The sequence below is a fragment of the Taudactylus pleione genome, unplaced genomic scaffold (genome assembly GCF_031769625.1).
Source record: "Taudactylus pleione unplaced genomic scaffold, aTauple2 ptg000155l, whole genome shotgun sequence".
NCBI classification, from domain to species: domain Eukaryota; kingdom Metazoa; phylum Chordata; class Amphibia; order Anura; family Myobatrachidae; genus Taudactylus; species Taudactylus pleione.
In genome coordinates this window covers 7501-30000 of record NW_028284557.1, presented here as the reverse complement: position 1 = coordinate 30000, position 22500 = coordinate 7501, and the positions used below count along the sequence as shown (strand labels likewise).

Genomic DNA, 22500 nt, shown 5'->3' with positions numbered 1-22500 from the left:
ATATATATAATGTGATTATTTACAGCCATTATATTCATAACACCACTTTAAAATTTGAATTATAAGAAAAAAAAGTACAAAAAATAAATGTATATTTAGTCCATAGCTGAAATTCGGTAAGAGAGAGAGAAAATGAAAATTAATACAAGGCCGCATCTCACAAAAGAACCCATTTGTCTTCTTGATTATCTATTTGGTTGTCAGAGTTTGAGCTATTGCAGTGGCCAAGCTCCTTTGTAATATAAAAACACACAGAAAAACCTGGAAACACCGAGAAACATCTGTGCAAAAAAAAATCTCATTAATACATTAAATGCAGAAGCTGATTTTAGAGTTGGGGACGCCTTTCACTAACGATTGAAGGGTGTCTCAAGTTTAAAATAAACTTTCATCTCCACTTAAGTGCTATTTGCAAACGGATAGTGCGAGCCATTATGTGATGGTGTTACAGTGAACAAATAAAGCTGCAATGAACAAGATAAAAAAGTACATACAGTACTGATAATCTGTCCTGAAGCACTAAGGAGGACCGGTTACCAAATAAGCACAGTATAACACACAGACACACATACACGTGAGGGAAAAATATTTATTTGTATTCTATTTACAATAAGCAAGAGCAGATTCCAAAGCAAAGTCAGTGTTGATAACAATTGCTGCACATGACATTTCCGGTCCTTTGTTTGCCTTCAGTCCCATATGAATCTCTGTATATAAATACATAAAGGACTGATTGAAATATCAGCTGGAGATTTTAAACGTTGCACCCTCAGGTCACCACTCATGATGTTATAGACTTCTATATATATATATATGAGTTCGAATATTTTAAAAAGCTAGGTGTTTACAAATCCCTACTGAGTGCTAAGTATAAGGGTGAAAGGCACCAGCTATTGAACAACAATAATTTTAACACAAATTTGTCTGTCCCCTCCAGTCCTGGCAAAGTACATGTAACTAGTATTGTGTATGGATGTCAGAACCGACACTGAAGGTCCTGTTGTATCACAAAGGCAGAGAAAATACAGTTCTGCCAGAAGAAGGAGCCTCATTTATTAAAGTGAACGTCGGTTCTGTCAAGCGAGGTTCATCCTTTGTACCGCAGTGTAAACATGACAAATGGGCCAGGGTTTGGCGTGATTAAAGATGAAACATAGATCTATCTTCTGCAGATCTGAAATCTATCTACAGACTTCTCCTGAATGAGGCGTGGAACAAAGTCAAGTCTGCTTCTCCTGGCACAGGCTTCCTTTAAATAAATAACGAAAATGTCTAGTTTTATATAAGTTTTTTTTTTCTTAATTCAGACAGAGGCTTCTTAAGGGCCTGTTGGGGAGCTATTGCCCTGTTTCTGGGACTCCCCATTCATTTGGAGGCTTGAAGAGTTGTTAGACCTGATTTTAGTATTTGGAAGTTTATGATCTTTTTTCCACTTCATTCTCCTATTTTGGAACCAGATTTTGATCTGACGCTCAGAAAGGAGCAGCGTGTGCGCAATCTCTACTCTGCGTCTGCGGGTCAGATAGCGGTTATAATGAAACTCCTTTTCCAGCTCCAGTACTTGCTGCCTGGTGTAGGCTGTGCGGGAGCGCTTGGGTTCTCCCCCAGAATAAGTAGCACTGACTGCAAGAAAATCACAAACAATACAGTTTCTGTTATTGGGAGGATGTGGACGCACATTACAGTTAATAATGAAGCATACAAAAAACCAGTGTTGCGAAGTGTAGTGTTTGTCTATGCCCAAACAATAAATTATACACAAGCTTTGCTTAAACCTCATTCCGTATTCCTAGTTGCTGCATGTGAGCTATGAACTTTTTTTTTTTTTTTTTTAACAGCCCCAAGTTAAAGTGACAGGATGCAGTGAAAGTTTACCCAATCTGCTACTTAAACACAAATTAGAAAAAAAAATCATAAAAAAACGTAATGTAGGAAGGCCCACAGTACTTAAAAGGGATTTGGAGAAATTTGAGGAGGATGGTGAACTCTGCTTCAAAGGCAGTTGGCCAAGTAAAGCAATAAAATTTTATGGAGGATGTAATTATACTGCCCTGCAAACAGGAGATCGTAAATTTAAAAGGACACACAATTTCGAAGTGTGAGAGCTGACACAACTGATGCACTTACCAGTAGAAATGTGCATCTTCTTCATCCAGGGGTATACAACTGGGTCCTGGGAGGAGGGTTCTGGGGGTTTATGGTCTAAGGACATTCGGCTGCAGGACGGAGGTGACCCAGGAACGGTGGTTTGACACTGATGCTTGTCTTCAGGGAGCAGTGCAGCTTGGGGATGAGTTCGGGGAGATAGCATGGAAGACTGGCGTCCGGAGCCCGGACAGGAGTAGTGCTGACTGGTGCAGGCAGTTCGGGGGGAGGTCGCCCCATGCTGGAAGCTGTTTTCCTTCTTCTGGTTGCAGAAATACGCTGGAGAATGGCTGGGAAGGTAATCATTGTGGGAATATTCCTCGCACGGTGGAAATTTGGGGTCCACATAATTGGAGCTGATCAAAAACGAACTCATGGCCATTTATTTGTTTGAATTGCACCCAAAACCCATGTACAATTTATTCCTGTAGCCCTAGTCGTTTTCCTGTTTCGTAAAGCCCTCCTACTTACTGTCAAGTGAACAAAGTTGGGTTTACATGTGACACCAGGAGCCAATAGAATCGTTCCCACCATCCTTGGATAAGTAAGCGTGCTCCATAAAGCAAGGCACGCCAGTCAGGTTATCTCTTCCAAATAACTAATTGTCCACCCCACAGAATGTATTTGCAGGGCCCTAGTATATTATATAAACGTAAGCACTAAACTCTAATGCGCCCCCTCCCCCATAATTAGTTATTGTCAATCCAAAGTAGTATATCTGCCCGTTAGAAATATTAAGTACTAATATTTAATATAAAAAAAATCATGTAGAAGATCTTGTGGTTGCAATTGACGCATTGCTTTGGCTTGTTCCTGCAGACGATTTTGCAGAGAGAACTGGCAGAGACAAATGCGTATTGCTTTGGATCGATAGAAAATTCATCAACTAATTCAGGATACTTGCTTTACTAAATTCCATTTGGGCACATTATTAAATTGCCTATTTCGAGAGTAAGCAATGGGAACACAGTTGCAACAAATAGAACGAATTTGTAGTACAACTAATAACTTCCTGACGAATAAAAAGAGCAAGCATCACATTCACATATATTCTTTCTCATTACAGATAAACATAACTGTAATACTATAATTTTCATCTTAAAGCTGTGTAAACATACACATTTAATCCAGGTTACCAGCAAAACAGAATATAATAAAATAATAAACTGAATAAGGACTATCACAAAATACATCACGGATAGTGCGATTCATTGAAAAGCAAGAAATTTCCATTTTCATCATATTCAGTCCCTTTGCGTCTGTAGCGCATATGTCAACTGCATATCCCCCCAGACACGAATTTGTGAAATGACTGTCTTCACACAAATTCGGATCTACAGGGTACATACAGAAGACAGACATAACTCGTACATTCTTCCTGCTCCAGGGTGGGGTAATATGCCAAGCGAACCCCATTTTCTGTACATCACATTGACATTTTCTCACATTGTTGCTTCTACTGTATTAATATAATGTAATGCTAACATTTAATAAATGTATTCCATAATTCGAGAGGATTTTACAATAAAATATATAAATCAGTCCAATAAAATCTTTAATGTAAATAGTTAAAAATGCACTCAGATAGTACAAGGGTAATAGCACTGCATTGTATAACATAAATATCTGACGGATACAATGTACATATATAGTGACACTAATACCATTATAGACATGCAGGAAAACTTCAGCAATTGTTGCTCATAACTTTTAAACAGCTCATCAGCCATAAATGATCGTTAAGTATAATTTCTCTACAGGCCAGAAGTAACTAAATTAAGACATCATTGTGAGTGACCAAATTAAAGTGGAATTTAGCAAAAAGAAAAAGATATTAAAACAGCTCTAAAGCCAAAGACAAGTAATTATTTCCTCAATTATTACCCAAATGTCTCTGCTGTTCTTTCAGGGTAATGATTTAAATATTTAGGAAATAGTCTCACTTAAATGACTCAATCAACAGATTGTAATCACCTCACGATCATTTAATTGGCCACTCTGAGTTTATTAAAATGTAAAATACAAATTAGCTTATTATTAAGATACAGAGAAAATAACACGACTCACCTACTGAGAATTGTGCCTGCAAATAACACCAAAATGGCCTAGTGTGATCATTACAGGCGAGATTGGATATTCTTATTCAGAAATGTTGTTTCCAAAACATGTAAGACCCTGATTAAAAAGTGATAACAATAGGAACCACTTTTTCTCTTTAATTAGACATTGGACTAAGCGAAACTTTTTTTATCGTGTGTGTGTGTGTGTGTGTGTGTGTGTGTGTGTGTGTGTGTGTGTGTGTGTGTGTGTGTGTGTGTGTGTGAGTGTGTTATTAAAGTAATCATATTAAGAGGTCAAGTTGGTTTGTCCTCACTAATACACCTCAGTAGAGCGCACCTACATCAGAGGTTAGGCCTCCGCCTCATTCTTTTGTTACACCGGCTACACAAAGCTTCCATTAGTATGGCATAACATACGAATGATATCAAAATTAAACGAATTTTGCTACTGATAGATACAAATCAGCCATGTAATTACTTAGCGGTATACAACATGCACTGGGCATTCTGTATTTCCGTATACCTGTCCTGTATCTGTCTGCTCCCCCACCCCCTACCGTGTTTCACTCCACCTCTCCTCTCCTGTCTGTGCAAACCATCAGAACATACCTCGGCCAGGCCATGATCCTGCCTGGGTTCTTTGCCTTTATCCATAATGTAAGAAATAGATGGGGTTGACCACACAATATAGGGATGTGCCCCATGCCTCGCACTTATCCTCTTCTTCCTGATTTTACTTATCAAGTTCCATTTAGTGCAGTAGCACCGTCTTTCAGGGCTCTGGTCCTGGTGCGGTCAGTGACAGGCGTTGTGAGCACATTTGATGCACAGATCCACAGTTTTTTTGGGAATTAATCTCATACTTTTGTCAGTCTTTGTTAAACAGCGAGGCGTGGTGTGTGTGTGATTGCCGCTGGCATTTTCATATTAGTTACAAGCTGTGACCTACGTTTCACCCTGCCCTGGCCTCTCCCACTCTGCACAGCCAGGGCTGCTACATGCATTCAGGCATTGCTAGATCATGCAGTCAGGCGTGATACTATATATACTTATCTTTATATATGTATGCCACTTCCTGTATTACTTTCACCCACCCTGCCCCCACAATACAAGTAATACAGGTAGATTTAGGTGCAGAAAAGTTATGTGTATCTATCTATCTATCTATCTATCTATCTATCTATCTATCTATCTATCTATCTATCTATCTATCTATCTATCTATCTATCTATCACAAGAAATGTCATATAGTTTGATTATGATGCAGGAATCTAGATACACCTTTTTAAATTGTTATAAAAAAACAAGTTGCAACGTGTGTATATATTATATAACCATAGATTATAATGATTATTTTGCAAGCATCTGTTTGTATGATTCATTGGCAAATAGGCAAGTATGTGAGTAGGGAGTGGGAAAAATGAAATGAATACAATGTTTAAAAAACATTTGGTGCATAGATGCAAATACAGGTGTAAAAGAATGAAAGGTTTACAAATTAAAATCAGAAGAAAATTATAACAGTATATATTTTTTCACTTTCATGGTTTTCAATTAAGTTTAGTTAACGAAATTTCAGATATTAGAATACTGAGAATAATAATAATAATAATAATAATAATAATAATAATAATCATCATCATCATCATAATTGAAAACTTACCAAATTGAGTTTATATTTTAATTAAGAATGTCACATTGTATGTATTATACGTTTTATTTTGTTTCAGATTTCGTGGCACTCATATAGACTAGAATAGAGGAGACATATCAATTTAAAATATAGGATAGTGTATCTTGTGTAGTCCCTAGCTCCTTATTTCAAGATCTTTTTCAGAGATATTTAGAAATATAGAATTTAGATAGTTGCATGCTTGCACTGCTGTAATTATACGAATACATGAAAGCAATTAGTGACTGTATGTAAAAATGGCTACTTCATAGTAAACCCAACAACACTAATGTTACTGTATCTTACTCGGTTTCTTTAGACACCACTCTAGCACGATGATTATATTATGAGTGTCTCCGTCACTAGCAGTGTGGATCTAAAGTTCATTGTACATTTAAATAGCAACAAAAAGTGCAATTTTACGTGGGTTACAAATATATTATAATATTATACAGTAATTTATCCAATAGCTACGCAGTACTCATGTGTTAATTGCATTTAAATACAACTGTCATATTGTATAATATTGCATTCTTGCTTAATAATGCGTACGTGCAATCTTACATAATCTTATATAAGCCAAAGGCTTATATAAGGAGTACTCTGGGTAGATAGATAGATAGATAGATAGATAGATAGATAGATAGATAGATAGATAGATAGATAGATAGATAGATAGAGATAGATGCTTTACCCAAGAAGTGCACTAGAATTGTAGTAGTGTCTGTGATGTAGTGGTGTCTGTGTGTAGTAGTGAGGTACTTTACAAAAGAGGTGCTCACACGGGATCTACAAGCAGTGTGTGTGCCTGCGTGTGTGTGTGTTACATAATGTTACATAATTACTACACTGGGTCTATAGCAGTGAGCACTTGTGTGTGTTTATATAAAAAGTCCACTGGACTAAAACAGTGTGTGTGTCTTTATAAAAGTACACTAAATCCATAGAACTGATTATATGTGTGCTTTATATAAGAAGTGAGCTGGATATATGGCAGTGAGCATATGTGTGAACTTTATAGAAGAGGTGCACTGGTTCTAGAGCAGTCATTATATGTGTGCTTTATTTAAGAAGTACGCTGGATTTATACAAGTGGGTATACATGTGTTTTATTTTAAATAATAAATATACTATATCTATATAAGTAAGTATACGTGTGCTTTAAATAAAAGTGCACTGGGTCTAAAGAAATTAGTATATACGTGTTTTATAGAAGATGTACCCTGGATCTATAGAAGTGAATATACGTGTGCTTTATATAAGAAGTATATTGAATCTATTGAAGTGAAAATACGTGTGATTTAAATAAGCAGTACACTCGATCTATGACAGTGAGTATGTGTGCTTTATATTAGACGTACATTTAATCTATAGAAGTAAATGTGTGTGCTTTATATAAGGAGTACACAGATCTATAGAAGTGAATATATGTGTGCTTTATATGAGAAGTCCACTGGATTTACAGCAGTGAGTGTGTGCTTTCTACAAGAAGTATACCTGATCTATAGAAGTGAATATATGTGTGCTTTATATGAGAAGTATACGGATCTATAGAAGTGAATATATGTGTGCTTTATATGAGAAGTACACCGGATCTATAGAAGTGAATATATGTGTGCTTTATATGAGAAGTACAATGGATCTATATGTGCTTTATATAATGAGTATTCTAGATCTATAGAAGTGAGTGCATGTATACTTTATGTAAGAAGTACACCGGCTCTATAGAAGTGCATTTATGTGTGCTTTAAACGAGAAGTATACTGGCTCTATAAAAGTGAGTATCTTATATGTGCTTTAGATAAGGAGTAAACTAGATTTCTAGAAGTGAGTGTATGTGTTAAATATGAAGTACACTGGATGTATAGAAATGAGTATATGTGTGCTTTATGTAAGAAGTACACTGGATATATAACAGTTAGCATATGTGTGCTTTATATAAGAAGTACACTGAAACTACAGAAGTGAGTATATGTGTGCTTTATATCAAAAGAACATAGGCTCTATAAAAGTGATTATATGTATGCTTTATATAAGGAGTACACTGGATCAATAGACGTGAGCATATGTGTGCTGTAAATATGAAGTACACTGGATCTATAGGAGTGAGTATATGTGTACTTTATAGAAGAAGTACACTGGATGTATAAAAGTAAGTTTATGTATGCTTTATATAAGAAGTACATTGGATCTATAACAGTGAGTATATTCTTTATATAAGAAGTACATTAGATGTATAGAAGTGAGTATATGTGTGCTTTATATAAGAAGTCCACTGGATGTATAGAAGTTAGTATGTGTGTGCTTTATATTAGTACACTGAATCTATAGAAGTGAGCATGTGTGCTTTATATAAGAAGTACATTGTATCTATAGAAGTGTGTATACGTGTGCTTTATATATGAATTACATTGGATCTATAGAAGTGAGTATACATGTGCTTTATATAAGAAGTACATTGGATCTATAGAAGTGAGTATACATGTGTTTTATATAAGAATTACATTGGATCTATAGAAGTGAGTGCATGTATGCTTTATGTAAGAAGTACACAGGATCTATAGAAGTGCATATATGTATGCTATAAATGAGAAGTACACTGGTTCTATAAAAGTGAGTATTTATGTGCTTTATATAAGGAGTAAACTAGATCTATAGAAGTGAGTGTATGTGTTAAATATGAAGTACACTGGATGTATAGAAATGGGTATATGTGTGCTTTATGTAAGAAGTACACTGGATCTATAGCAGTGAGCATATGTGTGCTTTATATAAGAAGTACACTGAAGCTACAGAAGTGAGTATATGTGTGCTTTATATCAAAAGAACATAGGCTCTATAAAAGTGAGTATATGTATGCTTTATATAAGGACTACACTGGATCAATAGACGTGAGCATATGTGGGCTGTAAATATGAAGTACACTGGATCTATAGGAGTGAGTATATGTGTACTTTATATAAGAAGTACACTGGATGTATAAAAAGTAAGTTTATGTATGCTTTATATAAGAAGTACATTGGATCTATAACAGTGAGTGCATGTGCTTTATATTAGAAGTACATTAGATGTATAGAAGTGAGTATATGTGTGCTTTATATAAGAAGTACACTGGATGTATAGAAGTTAATATGTGTGTGCTTTATATTAGTACACTGGATCTATAGAAGTGAGCATGTGTGCTTTATATAAGAAGTACATTGGATCTATAGAAGTGAGTGCATGTATGCTTTATGTAAGAAGTACACCGGATCTATAGAAGTGCATATATGTATGCTATAAATGAGAAGTACACTGGTTCTATAAAAGTGAGTATTTATGTGCTTTATATAAGGAGTAAACTAGATCTATAGAAGTGAGTGTATGTGTTAAATATGAAGTACACTGGATGTATAGAAATGGGTATATGTGTGCTTTATGTAAGAAGTACACTGGATCTATAGAAATGAGTGTGTGTGCTTTATGTAAGAAGTACACTGGATCTATAGCAGTGAGCATATGTGTGCTTTATATAAGAAGTACACTGAAGCTACAGAAGTGAGTATATGTGTGCTTTATATCAAAAGAACATAGGCTCTATAAAAGTGAGTATATGTATGCTTTATATAAGGACTACACTGGATCAATAGACGTGAGCATATGTGGGCTGTAAATATGAAGTACACTGGATCTATAGGAGTGAGTATATGTGTACTTTATATAAGAAGTACACTGGATGTATAAAAAGTAAGTTTATGTATGCTTTATATAAGAAGTACATTGGATCTATAACAGTGAGTGCGTGTGCTTTGTATTAGAAGTACATTAGATGTATAGAAGTGAGTATATGTGTGCTTTATATAAGAAGTACACTGGATGTATAGAAGTTAATATGTGTGTGCTTTATATTAGTACACTGGATCTATAGAAGTGAGCATGTGTGCTTTATATAAGAAGTACATTGGATCTATAGAAGTGAGTATACGTGTGCTTTATATAGGAAGTACATTGGATCTATAGAAGTGAGTTTACATGTGCTTTATATAAGAAGTACACTGAATCTATAAAAGTAAATATATATGTGCTTTATAGAAGGACTACACTAGATCTATAGAAGTGAGTGTATGTGTTAAATATGAAGTACACTGGATGTATAGAAATGAATATATGTGTGCTTTATGTAAGAAGTACACTGGATCTATAGAAATAAGTGTGTGTGCTTTATGCAAGAAGTACACTGGAGCAGTGAGCATATGTGTGCTTTATATAAGATTTGAACTGGATCTACAGCAGTGAGCATATGTGTCCTTTATATAAGAAGTACACTGAATCTACAGAAGTGAGTATATGTGTGCTTTATACCAGAAGAACACTGGCTCTATAAAAGTGAGTATATGTGTGCTTTATATAAGGAGTACACTGGATCATTAGACATGAGTATATGTGTGCTGTAAATATGAAGTACCCTGGATCTATAGGAGTGAGTATATGTGTACTTTATATAAGAAGTACACTGGATGTATAAAAGTGAGCGTGTGTGCTTTATATATGAAGTACATTAGATGTATAGAAGTGAGTATATGTGTGCTTTATATAAGAAGTACACTGGATGTATAGAAGTTAGTATGTTTGTGCTTTATAATTATTACACTTTATCTATAGAAGTGAGCACATGTGTGCTTTATATAAGAAGTACATTGGATCTATAGAAGTGAGTATATGTGTGCTTTATATAAGAAGTACACTGGATGTATAGACGTTAGTATATGTGTGCTTTATATTAGTACACTGGATCTATGGAAGTGAGCACATGTGTGTTTATATAAGAAGTACTTTGGATCTATAGAAGTGAGTATACATGTATTTTTAAATAAGAATTACAGTGAATCTATAACAGTGAGTGTGTGTGCTTTAAATAAGAAGTACACTGGATCTATAGAAATTAATGGGAGTGCTTTATATAAGAGGTACACTGTATCTATTGAAATAAATGTGTGTTTTATAAAAGTACACTGGACCTATAAAAGTGAATATATGTGTGCTGTATGTATGAGGTACCCTGGATTTATAGCAGTGAGTGCGTGCTTTATGTAATAAGTACACTGGAGTGAGTATATGTGCTGTATATAAGAGGTACACTGGATTTATAGCAGTAAGTGTGTACTTTATCTAATAAGTACACTGGAGCTATAGAAGTGAGTATATATTTGCTGTATATAAGAGGTACACTGGATTTATAGCAGTAAGTGTGTACTTTATCTAATAAGTACGCTGGAGCTATAAAAGTGATTATATGTGTGCTGTATATAAGAGGTACACTTAATCTATAGCAGTGATTGTGTGCTTTAAACAAGAAGTGCACTGGAACTATAGCAGTAACCATATGTGAGCTGTGCTTTACCTAATAATTACACGGGATCTACAACAATGTGTATGTGTATTTCCTTAAGTCACTGTAGTGTATAAGTGCACTAGGTCTGTGTCAGTACAGCATTGATCCACAGGGTAAACTTTTGACCCTCCACTTCTTGACCTCATGCACTATAATATGGTACTAACAAGCCCCTGTCAGGCTGCCCTGGGGCTGAGGCAGACAGTATACATCATAATCTATTCTAATATTTCTCTTTCTCTCTCTGGATCAATTTTGTCCAGAAAGCGTACACTATAATAATTGTATTATTAATGTACGGAATTAATTGCACAATTTAAAAGAAAAAATATTCCTCCTATCGATATTTACTTAATGACGTATCATTCACATCAATCCTTGATGAAAAAATAATAATTAGATGAGTAGAAATTGTGATATTTGTGTGACTGTTTCTTTCTTGTTGTTTTTGTTGTTGTTGTTACAGTATATGTGATTGCATACTTTAATTTGCCAGATGCTTGCTCTTATAGGAACTTGTAACAGAGAGCAGAATGGCCAGTGCATGTCTATGGCGGAATACTGCATGTGAACTTGGTCTAAAGCGGGCTCTACTGGCCAGTTTAAGGTATTGCAAGTGAATTAATCTCATTGGCGACCCCAATAACCGTGACTGCATTGAACTTAGCCCCTCATTTATAATGCAAGATCAGATCTTAGAAAATTATCTATATTTTTAAGAGATACTTATACTGTGGTGTGAGAGCGGATGAATACCGGACTTGTGCTTATTCCGATAAATGCTTGCTTGTAGTGCCCACACATACATTTTATAGTTATTAATATTTTGACTCCTGTAATATGCATTAGGGAGTCAGTTAGTCCTGTAAAGTCACTTGCGGGTGTGCCACTTGCGGGTGTGCTTCCCGGCAGAGGAGGTTGATCTGTGTTTGGTGCTGTTCTCTGCACCAGACTGCTGACCTCGCAATGATCCCTCTCTCTATGAATAATTGATGGGGTATGTGCTCCGCTTTTCCCATTCAGCATGCAAACCCCATTATACTGTTAAAATGGCGATTTAATCGTTTAGAATAGCTGTGCTTTTTTCAACTCATTTGTGCCCCTTTGCTTTTCATTTGATATTCCTAATTAAATCGTTTACCATATTTCAATCACCTCACAAGCATATAAAACATCGCACACATTTCAATTCACAAACTTCTCTGGCGTTAATAGAAAAAAAGACAGTTTGGTAATTATAGAAATGTTAATTCTCAGCAGAATTGTGATATAGGAAAGGTGAACAAGGGTTCAGGCTCACAACAACCAGGCTCTGAGGTGAAAAGTCCAAAGATGTGCTGCAGTATGAGTGACGCACTGCGATTTTCTCATGCAGAGCATCTGGCGCAGTACCCGCTCTGCAGTGCACGAACCCAGGTCTAAAGTTCAGCATTGTTTTGTACTATTTTATATATTACCCCCAGTAACAGAAATAAGAAAGCGAGTGGAAAGTGTAACAAGCACCCACTGTATTGATCTACTGATACAAACACGTCAAGCTTGGAAGAATAGTCAAATTACAGGTGTAAATGGTGAAACCATTTAGCAGATATACATATATGTATCATTATTTGCTGCACAATCGTTTAGGGACGTTGTGGTCTGTGATCTGAGCAATGTCCAGGTGCCATTACCATGCTATATTAATTAACATCGCTCTGCAGGTGTTGGATATTCCTCATAGCACTGGCTACCATACAGTACAACAGAAATAAAATACATGATAACAGAAATAAAGCTACTATGCAAAAGAGGAAATAACTATTAAAGCAGTGAAAATCCCTTTCCTTCTGAACGGCCATATCCCAACCTTCCTGTTTATGCTGCAACACTCCATCCGCCTGGAAAAGGCAGCACCTCATCAGGGTGTGTGTGTATATATATCTATATATATATATATATATATATATATAGATAGATAGATATATAGATATATATATATATATATATATATATATATATATATATATATATAAAGTCACATCTAAATGCCTCTGTCCGCATGTTTATCTGTACCAAATCGAACAATGCGTGCTCTAAAAGTCACACATGTGGCTGCAGGACCTGAATTCCTCTAACACCAAGTTTAGTGATGTTTTTCGTGTAATTTGACTCGTTAAAGGATCCTCTTAGATGATTTGTCATGTGTAATTCTCTACAAAATCCATGTCCCATTGCAGAGCAGTGAACTTTGGGAACAGGACTCCGGAGCCCATGACATATGTTACTTTTGTCTGCTGTATTCGGATATTCTTATATATATCCTGACATTATAAATAATATTTTGTAATGCTGCCTTTCGTATATAACAAAAATATTAACACAAGTATTATTCAATTAGAATGTTTATCTGCTGCACACAAGTGTCACAGGGAAATATTAAATATCACAGGTCCTTTAGTGTATGGGTGCATTTTTAATCCGTTTGGATTCTATTACCCAACGAGATTTTATCACCTCAAAAAGTCTACGGGGGTTTTCTTATAACCACATATTGCCTTGAGCTGTTGTTTAGTCTGATGACGTCAAAAATCACAAAAATAATACAATTTTAACTGTAAATATTAACAAGTTCATTGCATAATCCAATTTATTTACAGTATTTATATACAAGTTCAGATGTTCACACATTCTTACGCAGTTATGTGTTTGTATTAGTCACAAAACAACATATTCCTTAATTCATATTGGTTTTTTGGGGGTAGAAATACATTACACTATATATGCAGCATATAATTTCCATTAAATAATACATATGTAGGGAATTAAGCCTATTATATTATTATGAATAGATAGATAGATAGATAGATAGATTATCCAGCCCTTACATATATTCAGGATGTATTCTATATCATTAATCAATTTAAGAATTATACTCCCATTAAGACAGAGATACGTGAGTATCTCATGCCCAGCAATTTAACACACTAATTTTGTCAGTTTTTAGGGATGTTTAAAGGGTAGAGATGTGAAACTTACTTTTCTTCGCCACAGCCAGAGTCCTCTGCAGTGAGCAGCAAACCTGCACTGTCTGCCATTCCCTGTAGCAGCTCATCTGCTGAAATACTCACTGGCTGCGTCCCTCACAAGCCAGTTAAACTGTCACTTAACATTGTGGAGAATGTGAAATATATTGTACATTGTCAACTCCCTAAAACCATAAACCTAAGTTTATGGAGCTCACGTGACTTTTGAGAGCCAGTGAGGGGGTATCAGTCTGAGGTCTGGGCCATTTTTACGATCTAACTTCTAGATAAAACCGTACCCATTTGACATGTAAATGTCATACCTACTTTGGGTGTAGTTTGCCTCTGCAAAAATAGCAAAGGGGATTGGGATTTTAGACTGCCCTGAGTCCTCCAGATGGCCTAAAACTGTGCAGATTTGGGGTAAGTGTTAATTCTTACTTTATTTTAAATATATCTAAAGGCTAACAATAGCAAATTAAGTTGTATTCCTAGATGTATGTCTTTATGTGCTGTTTGATCAGGACTTTTTGGCAAGGATAGGGTAAGGTCAGTGCTACAGTATGTAGTTTGGGAACTTTGCAGAAAGTTTTGTACGTCTCTTGTCTAACTTTCCCAGCATCAGTACATTATCACCACTCTCCTAGCTGAGTGATTACCTGATTTGCCTATGAATCGGTTGCCGTCTTCTAAAATATATTTTACATAAATGTATAAATATTCTACACAGTCGTACAGATTTTTTAAAAAAGGAAAAGAGGAAAGAAACACATAGGTACAGACCAGACTTGTCTCACAATCAAGAGAAACATGTTTTTTATTAATGCAAATACAAAAAATGGATTGGCAATTCCCCAGGCAACCAAACAATGCAGGTACCTCTAATAGACAAAAAATGTCACTCTCTCCCCCAACACTTATTGGTAACAGCAGGACGAGTCAACCTTGCAATAAGATAACAATTAGCAAAACACAAAAATATCGAGCAAGAACACAGCCCTGACACTGAAATAATACAACGTGAATGGGTTTTAGTGCACCAATAGCCTACCTGTTCTGGGAAATAAAAAATAACATAAAACAAACAAAAAATAGCAACAAAAAAATCAAGAAACATTAAAGAACAAAAAAATAATAATCTGTAAACGGTTTGACGCCTTTTTTAATTATTATTATCAATTATAAATAAGTTAGAACATTTAAGAGCTCGGATAAACATGCTATGTAGTCCATAAAAGCAGCAGTATCTTACAGTCACAAACATTTAGGACGTCACAGCGACTGAGCGCACTGTACACAGCTAGAAATGATGAGGAGATGGGATGTAATTCTGGGCAAGATCCACCATTGTCTTTATACTCGACATGCCAAGAGGTGCCCAGAAAGTGCCATAAGAGGTGTCCCAGATGGGGTACCATGGGTAGAGTCCTGGGAATGGTGTGCGGAGCCCCCTCAGGGCTGGAAGGCACTCCCTGCTGTGGCCAAGCTCATACTCTTCAGTTTATTATCCTTTTTCCATTTCATCCTCCGGTTCTGGAACCAGATCTTGATCTGACGTTCGGACAGGCACAAGGCGTGTGCGATTTCTATGCGCCGCCTGCGGGTCAGGTACCTATTGAAATGGAACTCTTTCTCCAGCTCTAGGGTCTGGTACCGGGTGTAGGCAGTCCTCGCCCTCTTCCCATCCGGACCTGTCATATCTGCATGGTGAGAACCGTGGGTGGCATTATTCAGTGTACAGAACCACAATAGCCCCATTCTAAGCCCCACACCTGTCTGCCCAAATCAGTCCTTATTGTCCTCTCAGAGACCGTGCACCTATATTTCCCAAAACTACTTATCTTTATATGTAATCCTTCCCTTAATCATCATGTAGTCGCCACCGATTATTTTTTTCCATAATGTGGCCTCTATAACCAGGCGATGAACATGCTACACAACTTTATATTACCCTTATAGACATAGCAATATTTTGTGTCACATCTTGCTACATGTCACTAGAAGTAGACGCCAGCGTATTTGTGTCACTGCCGTTCTGCTATATTGCAATGTTCAATGAGTATACTGTTTGCATGTACTGTATAAAGGCAGTCTCCATGCAATATTCTCCCCTTATATTAGGTACTATTCATGCACATTAGCTGAATCCATAAGATTGCTGCACGGGCTACTAATATAAGAGCCGAAATTGAAAGTAAAAAGCAGCGGTACCGTGATTGATGTGCAGCTTCCTCATCCAGGGGAATATCTGTGGGGTCTGCCCGTCTGCAGCGGCGGCTCCGGGGGGGCTGCACTCTGCCTGTGCTCTGGACGCGCTTCCCCTCGGGGTGGCTTCCTCGGGGTCTGAGGACGCGCTGGTCTCCTCCACCTCTGTGAAGTGGCTGCTGCTGGAGGTGGCCGGGTCTGAGGGGACCTGCTGTTCGCTCTTCCCCCCGTGGCTCTGGGACTCTGGGGAGGAAAGGGGACAGCTGGAGGCGCCTCTGAACCTGCTCTCCTGGGCTGGGAAGCCTCCTGTGCTGTCCCCATAGTGGCTGCTGGAAGCGGCTTCCCGGCTGACGCTCAGGTCCATACCATTGTAGTTGTAGCCATAAGAGGTGGGATGCATGCTGCCTGTCTCCCTGTAAGATCCGCTCACATTGCTGCTGCCAGTGCCATAATTTAACACATGGTAGTCGGGGCCATTAGAATAGCGCCCTGAGAACGAGTTCACAAAGTAGGAACTCATTTGGGTGATTTTGGAGACTTGATTTGTAGATCACCCTGCGCCTGACGATTTATGATGTATTAATGAATTATAGCAAAGCACTGTACTTCGCTTTGCTATGTATGCAGCCAAATATGGGGGTGTGGGTGCGTTTGGAAATCACGTGCTTTTGTTGACCAGTCGTAAATTCTCACTGATGACCTCAAGAGGTAATTCATGCTCTATGGTTACAAATAATGACGATCTGAGAATCGTTAGGCCCAAGTCAATGTGCAGCTTCCAAAAAAAAAAAAAAAAAAAATCGCTGGGAACTGTGCTCTGCCTGTTGGCAGACCGCGCCACCTACCGGAAATACGGAGAATGGCATCTGGGTACACACCCTGAAAATAACCCATTAGGTGCCCTTCGTTCATATATTTCTGTATTTCAGCATAAGTACGTCTTCCTTTCAATATAGTAACTTAAAATCACAGTATAAAAAACCCCTACCAGTGTAGTCTTTGTTTTATTTTGAACTTTTACCGATTTTATAGAAGCCACAAGTGAGCAGTAAGAAGCAGACTTTAAACATCTAGAACAATGCGTTGGATTTTAATAGCTCAGTTTTAATAAAATTGCGACATTTTGACCGTCTGCGGTCTCCTTGTATATAAAAATATCATATTTTTATTCAATCAGCAAAACAGACAGGATTATCTGTATAATTGCATGTAAAAGGGGTTATATTATTTCACGTCTGTGAGCACTTCACATACATGAGACCATCCTAAATTGCGAGAAAAATGATCACTTAGTTAATTTGTCATCTTCTAAAACAGGCATAAAATAAGTAGTGGCAAATATGATGAAGCGATTCTTTGTAGATGTAAAACAGAATATTGATTGAATATGAGTGACTAATTTTAATGCTTCTAAATAATTATATAACCCAAGCTCAACATCGGACAGCACTAGTAGTATATAAACTTAAAATATGGTTCAGAAATATAATAGAAATGCATTGGAATATATGGTTAAATTAAATGCTACACAATTAGTCTTCAAAAAGCAGATACGAGCTTCATTTATTTCTTCATAGAAATGCAATATTTTATTCCCATCAGATGTGATATTTTAATCCATAATGCTAAATGTACAGAGAAAATAAACCACAAGTATTCATTGTCAACAACATTTAATCAAATATCCCAGACAGGCTGCTTCTTTAATGCAGGAGAGAATTGGATTAGAAGGCTGTTTAGACGCTCAGGTGGTACAGTCAGTTTCTGGCTTCCAATACTGTACCCCCCATTTCAGTGTTGGGAAAGTGCAAGAATACAGACAGTGTTTAATTAGAACGGATGTTTGGTAAGTCTGAATTCCCAGGGGTGGTGTGCTACAAAATACAGACATAAGACTATTTGTGCTTGTAGTATAACAACGCTATGACCATGTCAGATGCGTCTGCTCTTTATGGGATATTTGCATCCATTCACTACTATGAGCTAGCAGAGTTCCGTGTAATTAACATGTTATATCACTAGGCCATACGAACTACAAATATATAGAATAAAAATAACACAAACGACACACTAAAAAAATAGCAAACAAAAAACATTATAATAAAAATAGAACATTTCACAATTAATTTCTAGGTAGTAATTGTACTTTTCAGTAGACATGAAATACACTAGACAACAAAATCAATATGCCAAATCGTGCATGTGACACCTAGACAAGACGTGTGTGTGTGTGTGTATATATATATATATATATATATATATATATATATATATATATATATGTAAATCTACATTCCAGTATTGCAAACCGACGAGAGTCAGACATGTAGGTAGTTATTATACAGATATTCTGTGTCACTAGCTTTTCCTAGCTTTTCTTCTTTACTAGTCCTGTGTGCAACAATAATTTATTCAAGATACAAGGATTGTGGCGCATTTAATTGCGCTATTCTGCAGCTTTCTCGTCCTCTCCTGCACTTGGCAGGGAAGAATTGAGTAATTTACTCTCCTTTTTCCACTTCATCCTCCTGTTCTGGAACCAGATCTTGATCTGACGTTCAGTCAGGCACAGGGAGTGCGCAATCTCTATTCTGCGTCTCCTGGTCAAGTAGCGGTTAAAGTGAAACTCTTTCTCCAGTTCCAGAGTCTGGTATCTGGTGTAGGTTTGTCGCCCTCTTCGCCCACTGGGCCCAAAAGCCGAACCTGCGTATAGAAACATATTTTAGGAAACTCAGCCAACAATATACTTCCTGCTATTTATTATAGGAATCTTGTAAAGCAATGTGACAGGTCACATTCACATTTATGTATCTGTTGCCTCTGTAACAGTATAACATAATAGCTTGGGGGGGATTTTGCAAAAGCTTGGTATAACTAACTGCCTATCTGATCTCTCTCTCTCCCCCTCTCTCTCTCTGCGAGAAAAATTGATTAGTTATTTGTTTTATATCAACTTGTTCTTTATATATTCGTATATTTTAATAGGTAATTAACTGTCTATATACATGAATTGCATACTATTGATATTCAGACTATAGTGGGTTTAATACATTTTAATAAATAATAGGTATTATGTGATATTTTGTTACTGGTAATGCTAGTCAGGTGTGCCTAGGAGGTGTATAATTTGTGTACACACTTGTAGAAATGGGTGTGTGTCATTATTGACTGTAAGTTTTGCCTTTACAGAGCAATGTTTGCTGTTGTATGAAATGTTAAGCTGCTCTTTGGTTTGCTGCAGCCAGTTACAATAATAGATTTGAACATTTAAGTAATAATGAAATGTATTGATCGCCACAAGCTGTGCATTAATGGATACAGCACTTTATACCCTGACTAATGGGTAGCAGGTACAACCTTACAGAGAAACAAACAGATAGCAAAGAAATGTGGGGACCCCTCACTCCAGGACTGAGGGGGAATTGCACTTAAACTGGTAATAAGTCACTGAGCTAAAGCATCTTCTGGGAGTGCTTCATTACACCAAACTTTCATTGCAATTATTACACATGTCTTAAATGTTCATAATGTATACGTAAAGCATGCTTATAGGTATTGATAATAGAGAGAGGGAGAGGGGGGAGAGAGAGAGAGAGAGAGAGAGAGAGAGAGAGAGAGAGAGAGAGAGGAGAGAGAGAGAGAGAGAGAGAGAGAGAGAGAGAGAGAGAGAGAGAGAGAGAGAGAGAGAGAGAGAGCGAGCACATTGCAATGTGGTAGATATAGAGATTATGGTGCAATCGGGCAGAACACAATATAATAAGAATGTGGATAACAACACGATGCACTGTGTACAGTGTGATATATAGGGGAATGTTGTTAAACAGTACACAAGTGAAATGGATACATTGATTTAATGTGGGAGGGAAAGAGAGGCAGACTAGCTGAGCCTACATGGCATGGTATCAAACAAACATGCACATTTGGCTGGAGCTTGCGTGATTTATGGCTGCCTCATCTCTACTTGCAAATGGGGAAGAAGTAATGTGAGCAGAAAAAACTGAAGTTGAAACGAACTTACTGTTACAAGAATTCATCCTCTGCATCCAGGGGTACACTGGGGTGGAACATTTTGCGTCGTCCTGATCCTCGAAGAGCAGCTTGCTGTGCGCACAGTCTGGTTTGCGCTGCTCATGGTTATACTGAGACTGCTCATCCAGGGAGGACATAGCGCAGGAAGCTTCCTTGTCCCTAAAAAATCCAGCTGCGCCATAGTCACAGGCGGCTGTCCGGCTGTATGCCCCATTAGCCTGCTGGTAGTAGGAGGATGAAGCATATCCCTTTTCCTGGACTCCAGAGGCCCCGTAGCTCGCAGTATAATGTCTTAGAGGATCCGCATAGCTTGAGGAATATAACGGGATCTGTCCTAGGAAGGGTTCCTGCCCACCAGGCAGAGTTACCGGGAAAGTGGAGTTGACAAAATAGGAACTCATTGGGAGGAGGCTGTAGTCCTTCCTGGCTTTATGATTTGTTGTGTTTTATAGTCCAAGTGGTTTAGCTATTAGTAGTTTATCGGAGATTGGGTTTTAGCTGAAGGGGGATGGCCGGGTGCCAGTGAGGGACAGAAGGAAATAGAGGCATATGATCACATACTGACCAATAGCGAGCGTCTGAGATTGCGAAATAGCACCCAAGAGGGGCTTCCATTGCACCAGGGACCCTCTGAGTAAACCACCAGCCTTACTAGAGAAATGCAAAGAAATAATCCTCACTTCATATCACTAAAATGAATAAAAACTACTTCTATATTCAAGTTTACAAAAAAGCTCAGGAAAAAAGTTCTCCCCCCGCCCACCTATTAATGAAATCACGACTCACATTTAGTGGAGCAGGTTCCCTGATGATTTACTGCTGAGGAAATATATTTAAAACGAAAGTGAGGATGAAAAAACTCTGCACATTGATAAACTGAATCCAATGGCAGAAAAAATATGGCTCTCCATATATAAGACAGATCCCGCACATATCCTGGGACCAGCCCTCCGTAATAACACTAATACCATGAGAGCGTTCTCTGGGAATCTATCTCAGAAAAGCAACTTGTGCTCATTGTTTATCCGGTGTTAGCTGACAGAATCTATAGCTGACACTCTAAGGGCTTCACTTTTTTTGTTAGTTCAAGGGCTAAATAATGCGTCTATCGATTGCCTCTAATCTCAAGGTTTCAAACAATAAATTAACTAGTGCTTTCCTCATGCATATTTATGCTGCTTGAAAATTACATATGTCCGTGGAAATTTGTATTTTTGCAACAGAAGAAAGAAAGCGAACGAGATATACTGCCAACCACCACCAAAAGTGTTGTATCTTGTACTGAATGCACAAAGGGGAGTATATATATATATATATATATATATATATATATATATATACATATATACATACATAAGATGTATACCAATTATAAATATATATAGGGTATTTACTAGTTATTAATCAGCATGTAGATATCCTACAGAAACGAAAAGTCGGAGCTCCAAGGGCTGTATGAATAGGTTACCGACCACTAGGGTCTTGTCCTCAGGATATATATATATATATATATATATATATATCCTCCAATTTGTGTAATATATATATATATATATATATATATATATATATATATATGTATATATGAATGTTGATGTACAGCGATATATATAACACACAAGCATATACGTGTGTGTGTGTCAGTAGTGTATAAATAAGCGTGCAACCTGATTTATAATCTTTATGTTCTTGTTCTTGCAGGCGGAGAATCTTGTTTTTGTCAATAGATCGAGGAACTTTGTTATATTGTGACGATTTCTCTGGAATAATATGTCTTCCGAGGGTATAGAAACAATATAGTGACTGTAATATTCAACCATTCAACGAACGAGATTCATAAAGAAACTGCACAATATGGAGTGAAAGTAGTGAGTAAATAGTGACTGATCAGACGTCTGTCTCCGTGTCTGCACAGGAGAATTGTGGCTGCAGCGTTGCATAATAGCTGTCTAATATGAAGCATTTGCTATAAACTCATTTTGGTCAGTTCCAGCGTGTTGGCCGCAATTGTAA

At 37.1% G+C, this 22500-nt stretch overlaps 4 protein-coding genes across 6 annotated transcripts in view; all 4 read right to left on the bottom strand.

Annotated features, from left to right (window-relative positions):
- Positions 1–22500, bottom strand: part of HOXB3 (homeobox B3) — a 43335-nt gene that overhangs the window by 18015 nt on the left and 2820 nt on the right. For 2 of the 3 annotated variants that reach the window (XM_088474552.1, XM_088474548.1), the window contains exon 1: positions 4815–4977. The exons of the other annotated variant lie outside the window; for it this stretch is intronic. The gene's annotated coding sequence lies outside the window, so the exon portion shown is untranslated. Of the gene's footprint in view, positions 1–4814; positions 4978–22500 lie in introns of those variants that run through there. 3 annotated transcript variants of the gene reach the window in all.
- On the bottom strand, positions 535–2556 carry HOXB4 (homeobox B4). Its single transcript, XM_088474557.1, has 2 exons — positions 2128–2556; positions 535–1623 (listed from the first exon to the last, which is right to left on the bottom strand). Exons 1-2 carry the CDS (start codon positions 2525–2527, stop codon positions 1319–1321), a joined length of 705 nt encoding a protein of 234 aa, XP_088330683.1. The 5' UTR covers positions 2528–2556; the 3' UTR covers positions 535–1318.
- Positions 15103–17076, bottom strand: HOXB5 (homeobox B5). The gene is made up of 2 exons (XM_088474691.1): positions 16465–17076; positions 15103–15953 (listed from the first exon to the last, which is right to left on the bottom strand). Exons 1-2 carry the CDS (start codon positions 16976–16978, stop codon positions 15706–15708), a joined length of 762 nt encoding a protein of 253 aa, XP_088330817.1. The 5' UTR covers positions 16979–17076; the 3' UTR covers positions 15103–15705.
- Positions 17911–20988, bottom strand: LOC148521695 (homeobox protein Hox-B6-like). The gene is made up of 2 exons (XM_088474558.1): positions 20477–20988; positions 17911–19161 (listed from the first exon to the last, which is right to left on the bottom strand). The coding sequence occupies exons 1-2, from the start codon at positions 20886–20888 to the stop codon at positions 18905–18907; spliced, it is 669 nt and encodes a 222-aa protein (XP_088330684.1). The 5' UTR covers positions 20889–20988; the 3' UTR covers positions 17911–18904.

What these genes read in the sequence shown, in the direction of transcription:
- HOXB4 (XM_088474557.1), bottom strand. Translation starts at nt 2,527, where the DNA reads ATGGCCATGAGTTCGTTTTTGATCAGCTCCAATTATGTGGACCCCAAA. An exon ending in GAAGATGCACATTTCTACTG is followed by an intron (nt 1,624 to 2,127) that starts GTAAGTGCATCA and finishes ATTTTCTTGCAG; the next exon opens with TCAGTGCTACTTATTCTGGG.
- HOXB5 (XM_088474691.1), bottom strand. Translation starts at nt 16,978, where the DNA reads ATGAGTTCCTACTTTGTGAACTCGTTCTCAGGGCGCTATTCTAATGGC. An exon ending in GAAGCTGCACATCAATCACG is followed by an intron (nt 15,954 to 16,464) that starts GTACCGCTGCTT and finishes CTCACCATGCAG; the next exon opens with ATATGACAGGTCCGGATGGG.
- LOC148521695 (XM_088474558.1), bottom strand. Translation starts at nt 20,888, where the DNA reads ATGAGTTCCTATTTTGTCAACTCCACTTTCCCGGTAACTCTGCCTGGT. An exon ending in GAGGATGAATTCTTGTAACA is followed by an intron (nt 19,162 to 20,476) that starts GTAAGTTCGTTT and finishes TTCTATACGCAG; the next exon opens with GTTCGGCTTTTGGGCCCAGT.